Below are 10,864 nucleotides of genomic sequence, written 5' to 3'. Positions count from 1 at the left end.
CATGTCCATCCGCTCCCTAAGGAAATCTACACTTTAATCAGATTTAAAGGTAGCCCCCTTGTTAACCTATGAGTGGGACAGGCCTTGAATCAGTGAAAAACAAATGTAGCAATATTTCACTGTCAGGACATATAAAACACATTACTATATGTCCTACCTCATCCATACTCAGCACCCTGCCCTTGGGGCTACCTAGGGCATACCTTAGGGGTGCCTTACATGTAAGAAAAGTGAAGGTTTAGGCCTGGCAATTGGGTACACTTGCCAAGTCAAATTTACAGTTAAAAACTGCACACGGACACTGCAGTGGCAGGTCCGAGACATGATTACAGAACTACTTATGTGGGTGGCACAACCAATGCTGCAGGCCCACTAGTAGTATTGATTCACAGGCCCTGGGCACCTCTAGTGCACTTTATTAGGGATTTACCAATAAATCAAGTATGCCAATCATGGATAAGCCAATTACATACATGTTTTGTAAAGGAGCACTTGTACTTAGAAGTGGTAAAGTGCCCAGAGTAACCAAAACAGCAAAATCAGAGTTCAACACACACCAGCAACCTGGGAAACAGAGGCAAAATGTTTAGGGAGACCACGCCAAGGATGAAAAGTCTAACACACGGTAAAAAGTGTTGAAGCTAAAGCTCATCCAACGACAATTTCAGACTTTGAGCCCTCGTAGGAATAGCGTTTGATATCCATCACTGTACCTGACGGATTTCAAACTCTGGTAGATGTAATGAGTCAATCATGCTAGAAGGTGGAATTTCAAAATAAGTCTATCAGCTCTCAGAGCTAACCAGTCGGAGGCACCCTGACGAGATAACGCAAGTTGTACAGGATGCGATGGCCGCTTTATTTTGGTATTCACGGTCAGGTCACAAGGCGGAACTGAACCTGTGATGCACGGCGTCAGTATGAGTTAGAAAAAAAATGATGGCAAAATACAGAGAAGCCTCTAAGCAGCGAACCCATAGGCAGGTCGCGTATACACTAAATGGGTGGAGGGAGCCGATAAACAGTGTTGTGACTGGCATTGCAGAGACAGGGAAATTACAGCCAAGTAGCAACCATGGAAGTTCGCACAGTGTGGGGTACCCGACCCTACGGAATGGACATTTCCAATAAGTGGGGGAGTCGTTTGATACATGGAAAACAGAGAGGACGCTGGCCCAGGAACCTGCAGGACGCACACGGAGACTGGACATTGTAGGAGCACAAATACCCGAAGCCCCGCAGCCAACAGGCAGGGCCGGTGGGAGGGGCAGAGGGCGGGGACTTCCAGCAGGGCAGCCACTGAGTACCGCTGGAGGTTCCCCTCCGGTGCTATACCGCCTCCGCTAAAGAGCGGCGTGCTGCACTACAGCAGAAACAGGCATCTATCTCCGCGCAGAAGCTGCCTAGTCCGCCAGGATCGACAGTCGGATCAGCACCGGGAGCGCTGGACAGCACCCTGAGTTGGATCCGCGCCATACCCTGCTGTGCAGTCACTGTGAGCGGCTGGCGCAGACGATGTAGGATGCTCCCTGTACCGAGATTCAAACGGCCGCCCGTGCTCTGGCAGATGAACGCAGAAGCACCCTCCTGGATTTGGATGGTCCCAGCTCCTGCGGGTCTCTTTCGAATAGGTGCTGTGCCCGGGCCCTTTCTGGTCTCCTCTCCACCTCCTTTCCTACAGAGGATACCCAGCTGGCAGGTGCCCTGCGACCCCTTCTTGCCGCTGATGCCCGTGCCCTCCGCACCAGAGCCCGCTGTCCATCAGTACACTCTGCCGAATGGACAGGTAATCTTTCCTGGACAGCTGTCCACTGTGGCTCCAGCGGGGCTTCCTTCCGATGGGATACGGTATCAGGCAGAGATCAGAGATGCGAGCTCACGCCCTATTCATTATTTATGATGTCTGCTGTGAATACCTACTGCATGGAGAGAAGTCTGTTCAGAATCCCGGGGGCGCTAGTCCCAAGAAGTTTTACAGCCATCCTATGTGCCCAGTGCAAACACAGCGTTCTTTTTTTATTTTATTAAAAAAAGGTTGCAGGAGAGACCGTGATTACACACCCCGTTTCCCTTTCGCTTTCCTCATAATTCACTAATCGTTCTAGTCGTCAGTATCATACTTTTCAGGTCATTAAAACCCCATTAGCAATGAGGGAGTCAACACGTATTTCGCCCTCATGGGAGAGCGGTCGCCTACACTTTCAGTGATCAACACAGCTGTGCCATACACAGAAATGCAGATGTGGGAAACTATTGAGAATGTCACCACAGTAAAAGCTTTACGCTTGCCAAGGTGTAGCGAAACTGTATTATTTGACTGCTTGAGGAAAAAAATAGAATATGTTTGTCGGAATCCAGATCATTTCTGAACAAAAACGGAAGCAAATATAGCCGCCCTTTTCTAAGTGGTTTTGAGTGATTAAACTGCGTTGTAAATTGCAGATTGCGGTTGGTAATTATTGCACTCAAAAGATGCATTCGTTTTCGGTAGCGAGCTTTTCGGCTCTCAGACGGGAAAGCTCTCAACAGGATGAAATAATCATGAGGCATGGTGATCATTTAGTAAAGCATTTCTGGATTTATTTTTTATCCATCTAATTATTCGCTACGATGCTGTAACCCTCTCTATTCCTCACACATAACCACGCATACATATACTCTAATAACCGGAGAGTGAGTTTATATTTTAGTTGTATTTTTTTTTTTCATGTTTCGATGATGGCTTTTCAAAGGTTATTTGTGGTGTGGTGCCAGGCATTTGCCGCTAGAGGTACTTTATGTCAAGCCAGTCGGGTTTCTCAGATGTTTAGAAACCTGCAGCATCACTGTGCTTGTCCTTGCAGGTTTGCACCCAGGAGCCCGGCTGGTGTTTCCCAACTGTTCATCAAGGGATTTAGTGCTGGGGTGCGGATATTAGGGGCATTGGGGGAGGATTCAAGGGCTAAAATTTAAAAGCCAATCCTTGAAAAACATCTATAAATTCCTATAAATAAGTCAACAGAAAGAAATAATTCTGAAATGGGATTTAAGTTTTTTGGCGATTCCTTATTCAAAACCTGGCTAATACGTATACTCACTCGGAGAGCGCTGATTGACCACCCAAAAGTGTCTGATTTCCTCTGAGCTGTTACTTTCTTATTGTCGTTTATTTTCACTGTTTGAGAACTGGAATTATGCGTCTAAATCTTAGCTTCCCCACTTGCCCATTTGTGTGACATTGAGTGAGTCGCTTTTTCTCCCAGTGCTGTAGTTCGCATATTACTTTCGAAAGCACCTAACGATTTAGTCGACATGGAGCAGTGTTAAAGGAAAAAAGAAACATGTTTTCTTGACGTGTGCTTATTCTAGGAACTGTTCGATAACCTCGTTTCCCATTGCAGACACGCCGTAGAGCCTGTGGCCCATGTCCTGCCAAACACTTAAGGGAGGTATCAATTAATTGACTTTGGGTCGTGGCTTGTACTAAGTTCCTTTTAGACCGAACTGTTACTTTATTACTTACTTGTAGTCGTCCTAGTAGACAAAGCATGCTTATAAATCGGCCTTCAACAACTGGTACTTGATGATCACAGCGTGTCGATGCTAGATGGACAGATGGATGCAGCACAGGGGAGATGAATTGCATAGAATATTGTTACAGAGAAGTGCAAGATCGTTGAGAAAACCCTCAGCGGGTTTGTTCATTACTCAAACCTTGTTTGACAGCCTCCTCCTCCACGAAACTCGGGAAACCCTTCTCAATTTACATACCGATCCCTACCTCAGGATGTCCAAGTGAGATTTCCCACCTGACTAACCAGTGAATTCTCCCTATGAGACTTGAGCTTGTGCTGTCAGCAATGATTTTTAGACGTGCTGTCTCGGCATGAGCTTCATGAATAAACACTGTGTGGATGGATGAATAGTGGCCCACAAACACACGTTATTTAAAAAAAACTGTACTAATAAAGGCAGTTCGACACATTTATTACTACAGTGAAAAGGTAAAATTCCAGTTTGTTACCACAATACTGCAACAGTGATATGAGAAATCATTGTATACTGTTTAACTGTACATAATTCCTTTACTTAAGGAAATATCTCTACTCATAGCCAGGAAGCTTTCTCATTTCGGTTTTACCTTAGTACAAAATGTAACACCTTCAGCCCTGTTTTTGTTTATATTTTGTTAAAAGAAATGCACATGAACAAATGCCATGGTATAAACCATAAATTCATATGCACACAGTATAATATGCTATATATCACCAATGTTGAAGGAGGGCAAGCACGTTGTGACTCACTCAAGGCTTTGGCTCTCGTGAGTCCTGGCCTCTCCCCACAACACTCAACAGTGACAATAAATAACATTGTGTGCTCTTCGTAGTTGTGCATAGTTATATATACATCCATACATCTATAAAAAATAGTTAAAGTCCAGTTGTGGTTCCGTGAAGATAACCAAAAAAAGACCTTAAATTTGCTCCTCTTTGATGGACCTGCAGAAGTTACGAAGAGCAAAAGTAGGCTACATATGCTAAGTCTCTGCCATATTCCATGCATATCCATCCAGTGCCAAAGTAATTAGTAAATTATAATGTTGTACCCCCCCCTTACCACATCCAGCATTGGAGTTATATGAGATTTGAAATAGTTGCACTGGGTGTAACTTTCTAACTGCCGAACTTATTTGGTACAATTCATTAAACAGTGCTACATTTATAACCACTTGAATGTTTTATATTGGGATATTAATAGAAGACGAATCCTTCATAGTTCCCACTGAATTTTATGCAGATTCGTCACACAGTGCAAATGTTATTCGAAAAATTAACACTTTTTTTGTCCTCCCTTTTAACATAGCATCTGTGGTATTTTCTATTGCTTTCATTTCAGTACTGTATGCCCTTTCATCTGAAGTAGTCTTATTATGTAATTCAAGGAATACAGTGATAATCTTTGCTTGGAATTCTAAGAATGACTATTGGAGAGAGAGTTGATGGATGAGGTTCAATAAATGGGGCCGACATTTTTGCTGTCTTGTGTGATATTTGTTAGGTAACTGCTTTAGCCTTTACACTGGTGATGAGGACGGCACCAGAGAAAGTGCTCTTTCTTTTGCTTCATTCGTGTTCTAGGGTGCTGACCTTAACCACTGGGTTATAGAACAAGAACCTTTGGGAATCAGGTGTGCAGTTAGGAAGTTCAGGAGCTTTCTTTGGGGGTAACACTTTTGTTATCAGATCAGACCATAAATCTCTGAAAGAGATGTTTTAAGAAAAAAGGATTGGATATACCTTCTGCACATATATGGAAATGGCTAGTGAAATTATAGAATCATACAAGTTCTAGAGAGTATATACCAGGCAAGGTAAATTGTGTGGCAGACTGTTTTTCTAGACTTGTACAAGGCATTTCAATGTCAAGGGAGGAACGCATAGATGAAGATGTGTGGTTAGAAGAGAGTGTATGTTTGGTGCACCAAGTAGTTATACCTAAAGGTGATTGGAAAAGCAAAATGTGTTGAGATTTTCAATTGTGTTAATGTAAAACTGTTTTGAGTGATGGGTGTTTGGAAATAAATTGCTTCAGGAAGCGTTCTGACTGACTTTGAAGATAGAGATTAATTTTATTGCAGTGATAACTTAATATTCCTGGGCACCAGGTGGGTGGTCCCTACAAAATTGAGGAGATATTTCTCATGAAGGTCATTTTGCGTTTATAAAACTAGAGAGTGTATTTGTGCTGACTTCTGGTGGCGTGATGAAACCTGAATGTAAAAAGGTGAATTCACATTGTTCTGAATGTCTGGACAGTCACAAAACGTTAAACAACAGTATTCCTTCTACGGTTTACAGAGAACTTCTGAGTGGTGCTTGGGAGGATATATTTGTTGATATAGTAGGAAGTTTGAAGTGATAAAACATATTTACAGATTTTAAGGGTTTCTGTAGACATGTTTTCAAAATGACCAGAAGTTACCTGTGTGAGGGATATCCCTTCTAGTACGGTTATCAAATTTCGTAAGGAACTTTTTTTTCTGTGAAGGTTTTCAAAGTACAAAGTTAATTGATCTCGGGTACAATTTTGTTCAATGGAGATGGAGGGGCATATTTATACTCTGTTTGCGCCGGAATTGCGTTGTTTTTTTTGATGCAATTCCAACGCAAAACTAACTCCATAGTTATACTTTGGCGTTAGACGCGTCTAGCGCCAAAGTCCATGGAGTTTGCGTCATTTTTTAGCGTGGACACCTACTTTGCGTTAATGATATGCAAGGTAGGCGTTCCCGTCTAAAAAGTTGACTCCGAGGCATGTGCGCCATATTTACACTCCCGGGCAAAATTCACGCCCGGGAGTGGACGGGTCCAAAAAAATGACGTACGGCCGCTTTTGCGCCGTTTTTTAGCGCCTGGTCAGGGCAGGCGTTAAGGTACCTGTGGGCTCGGAAGGAGCCCAGAGGTGCCCTCCCAAGCCCCCAGGGACACCCCCTGCCACCCTTGCCCACCCCAGGAGGACACCCAAGGCTGGAGGGACCCATCCCAGGGACATTAAGTTAAGTTCAGGTAAGTTTTTATTTTTTATTTTTTTGTGGCATAGGGGGGCCTGATTTGTGCCCCCCTACATGCCACTATGTCCAATGACCATGCCCAGGGGACATAAGTCCCCTGGGCATGGCCATTGGGCAAGGGGGCATGACTCCTATCTTTGCTAAGACAGGAGTCATTTCAATGGTGGTTGGGAGTCGAAAAAAATGGCGCAAATCGGGTTGAGGCGAAAAATTTGCCTCAGCCTGACTTGCCCCATTTTTTGGCGCCCAAGCTCCATATCCCCCTACGCCGGCGCTGCCTGGTGTACGTCGTTTTTTTTCACGCACACCAGGCAGCGCCGGCGGCTAACGCCGGCTAACGTCATTGAATAAATACGGCGCCCGCATGGCGCTTCAGAATGGCGTTAGCCGGCGCGAATTTTTTTGGCGCAAAACTGCGTTAGCGCAGTTATGCGTCAAAAAGTATAAATATGGTCCGGAGAGTTTTTTGAGAGCTGCAGAATTATCCATAAAAATATACTTTGTACCACCCAGAGACCAGTGGCATGGTAGAATGCCTTAATCACACACTGAAAGAGGATATACAAGTAGCCAATGTTAATCATTTAGATTGGAGTAGAGCGTTACAAGATAGAATAGTTGTTTACAGATTGCCACAATGTACAGTACCAACATAACTCCTTTTGAATCAGTTCCGGGTTGGATGGATGGAAGTAAATGTTGGACTGGTGTAGCAACTGATGATTTTTGGTGGTTGAGAGTGAATGAGTCTTTAGCTAGGAGGAAAATGAATGATTAATGTGACTTTAGAAAACCAAACCAGTTTAATTTCACCTTGCCGATTTAGTCAAAATGCATGCACCTGTTAGAACATGTGTATACTATACGTTTACTGAACCTAGAGAAATTGCTAAAGTATTCAACAATGTCATCAAACAAATGTCAATAGCATTTGGAATTTGAGTAGAGTTACCTTTTTGGTAGAGTTAACTTATTTGGTAGTGTTGATGCTGTAACACAAAATGTGGCTGAGGGATTTATCTTTTGACAAGAACTTAAATTCTCTTTGGCAATCTGATTCTCATAGCTTTTGTGGTAACAAAAGAGCTCTTAAAACACCTCCATCTCTGTCTGATTATGAAACTTAATTCTGCTTCTGTGGTCATGGTTGCATATTCCATTTGAATGTACTGATGTTACGTCTGGACAAGAGTCTGCTTACTCCTTGTTAGAGGTGAAGATGTGCAATATTTACTACTGTTTTCGTTTCATCACTGTATGTCCTGTCATGTGAAGTAAGCTTAGGATTTAATTCTTGGAGAAAGTTGGTGAATGAGGTTTAATAAATGGGACTTACCTCATCTATATCTTCCACAATCCTTCTTCCATGGATGTTCTGGCCTTCAGAGCCTCCATCTGATACATATGTACAAAGTGAAAATACAAGCAAAATGCTTAATGTACTGCATATCTGCTACATGTCATGCCAGTTCATGAAATAGTGCCAAAGTTATTAGTGAATCAAAAATGTTTTTATCCCCTCCTTTCATTTTACCCCAACTGGATCTTCTGGAAACTTGAAAGTAATGCACTATGCGTAATTTGCCACATTTGATGCATATTTATCAAATAGCTTTAAGTTAATGTCATAAGCAAATTATATTTCTATAGACCACCAACAGGGATTTGCACAAACATTGACATACTAACAGACATCTAATCCTTTCAAGCATGTACCAAGTTTTGCGAGGATTAATCAAACAATGCCACATTTATTAGCCAATGAGCAGTTTTTTCCCTCCCAATTCCATGTTAACAGATCCCTACATTGATGGATCTGCACAACTTTGAATACATCAATAGAAAACCCACCATACTAAGGGCCTCATTTACAAAGAAGTGGTGCAGCACAGCACTGCGAAAAAGGTTGCAGTGCCACGCTGCTCGATTTCAGAAATGCAGGGATGCATCGTATTTACTACAATGTGGCACACTTCCCTAGGACAGGCGCTAAATTAGATGCCTAGCCCCAGCAGAGGCACCCTTGCACCATAGTGCAAGGGTGCCTGCATTGCAGGGAATGATTGTTTATGTGCAGGATGGTGTCCCTTCCTGCACATAAACAATCAATAATGGCAATTTGTTACATCTATGTGTGCTTAATTGTGCAGTACACATAGAAGTAACAAATCATCATGATTTTATGATTGTTTATATACAGGAAGGTACACCATCTTGCACATAAATAATAGTTAATGATGTTATATGTGCTGCAGAATGAAGCACACATAGAAAAAGCAATAACAAGGAGAACTAAAAGTATTTCTCCTCGTTGCGCCACTCTAACACCACCCCTGGGGTAGCGTTAGTTTTTGCTGCTGCCTCAGGTTTACGATTTCTCATAAATCTGGGGCAGCATCAGAATGCAATGGGTTTTACAGTGGAATGCCACAGCGACACCCATTGCACACCCCTTTCAAGCAAAGTGATGCATGTAAAGGGGCCGTATCTTCAAGGTGGCAATAAGCCACAAAAAGTTGTTAACCGCCGCTTTGTAAATATGGAGCAGAGCACAGCGCCACCAGAGGATCAGAAAAAGTGACATTCCAGCGGCGCCTCCCCCTTGTATATGAGGCCCTAAGTGTCTTTAAACATCAAGCATTTTATCAAACAGGAAGAAAGGTATAAGCAAATCACCAAATGGCTTTTCAGATTACAAGATATAAAAAAGCGTTAACACTTTCAATTCCAACCAGCACCTTACTCAAATGTTAATATTGCTAGAATTACTGAACAGATTAAAACCAAATCAACAGTATCACAGTTCCTGAGTATAATTTTATTTTCATGCTAAGTTTGCTGTAAATCAGTTCAGTAGTTTTGGCTGTAGGGGTGAGTAAATTTACTATGGGAGCTAAAATGGAGAAGCATATCTATTTAAATCCCTGTTAATTTTGTTTTCTCTGCACAGAACTACATAAAATTGGGTTTGCTGAATCTTATTTGATTAGGCTAATTAAATGTCAAATTTGGTCAACACCCATTAACGGGGTGCAAAGTTATAGGCAAATACAAAAATCTAAAAGTGCCCAGACAATGAAAAGAGAGTGGCTGGTCCATAGCTGCACATTCACAGCTGTCACTATGATACACACACACACACACACACACACACACACACACACTCTATAATGTTCTCTGTTACAATGTAGTTTCCTTATGAGAATTTTTTTTTTAATAAACTATAGATAGACATAATAGCTGTTACATTTGTAAACTATGATAGAAGGAACTATTCAGATACTGCTGACATATTATATGCCATCACATCCTTAGTTAATCTTTGTACACAACTGTTAAAGGAATCATTGCCTGCCATAAATGAATGCTTGTGTATTGACAATTCTAAGACAGATTCAAATACGTGAGATATAATGCCGCTCCTCAGCAATGCTTCTTTGCGCCTGATTGGGGATGGTGTTTCTGATCGATATATCATCACTTCTTCTTGCAGTGGGTGCTTGGGGCACACTCTCCAGTCAATTTATTTTCGCCTTCATCTGGTGTGGATTTTGTTCCAGTGTTTCCACATGTATTCACAGCCACTGTGCCTCCACATACTGCAAAACGTTGGTTGAAAAAGAGGATCCCCAAATGCAAGGTAATTATAGCTGTTAATATGATTTATGCATTTAAATATTGTTGTATTTGAAATTGCTGTGCATTTTAAGAAGGCATTCAATGCAGAGCTGGTATTTGTAGACTGTGCACATATAAACAATGCCTTTCAGAAAATACATTTTTAATGCAATCCCATGAAAGTAGACCAGTTTTTATGTACGCTTACCTTTGACAACAAATATGAACTACACAATATTATTAAAATATCAGAAAACAAGAGCAGGACTCAGAAATATCAAGGAAGTGCTTCTGCAGGACATAAAAATAATCAAGGAGAATGAAAATGGTGGCATACCTGAATCATTTCTTTCTCTCTCTCCCCCCTCTTTCGTTCTAGTTTAAAAAAAAAAAAAATATATATATATATATATATATATACTTAAAAACAAAGGTTACAGGGTCCTTATAGTTAGGATCACATTTTAAATGTACAGAACCATAGAAAATCACCTTGTTCCTTAAGGTATCTATAACTTCCTAGTCATGCACAGTTTTTTTGTCACAAATGTTACTGCAAATATTACATTGATATTATCAATGATGTTATCAAAGATGTCATGAGTGCTGTAATTCGTGGGTTATTTAGCAGAGTATGGCGAAGGTGCGAGTTAAAGTTACTTTAAGGTATGAGTTATAGTTACTTGTGAAAACTCC

At 41.7% G+C, this 10,864-nt stretch overlaps 1 protein-coding gene across 1 annotated transcript in view; it reads left to right on the top strand.

Annotated features, from left to right (window-relative positions):
* The first annotated feature begins 1,337 nt into the window (after positions 1-1,337).
* Positions 1,338-10,864, top strand: part of TCERG1L (transcription elongation regulator 1 like) — a 1,516,577-nt gene continuing 1,507,050 nt past the window's right edge. The window contains exons 1-2 of the mRNA XM_069239738.1: positions 1,338-1,786; positions 10,044-10,190. Of these exons, the coding sequence (XP_069095839.1) occupies positions 1,523-1,786; positions 10,044-10,190 (411 nt within the window). The 5' untranslated portion in view covers positions 1,338-1,522. The remainder of the gene's footprint in view (positions 1,787-10,043; positions 10,191-10,864) is intronic.

This window comes from Pleurodeles waltl, chromosome 6, assembly GCF_031143425.1.
Source record: "Pleurodeles waltl isolate 20211129_DDA chromosome 6, aPleWal1.hap1.20221129, whole genome shotgun sequence".
In the NCBI taxonomy this organism is placed as follows: domain Eukaryota; kingdom Metazoa; phylum Chordata; class Amphibia; order Caudata; family Salamandridae; genus Pleurodeles; species Pleurodeles waltl.
This window is presented reverse-complemented; position numbering and strand designations above follow the sequence as displayed.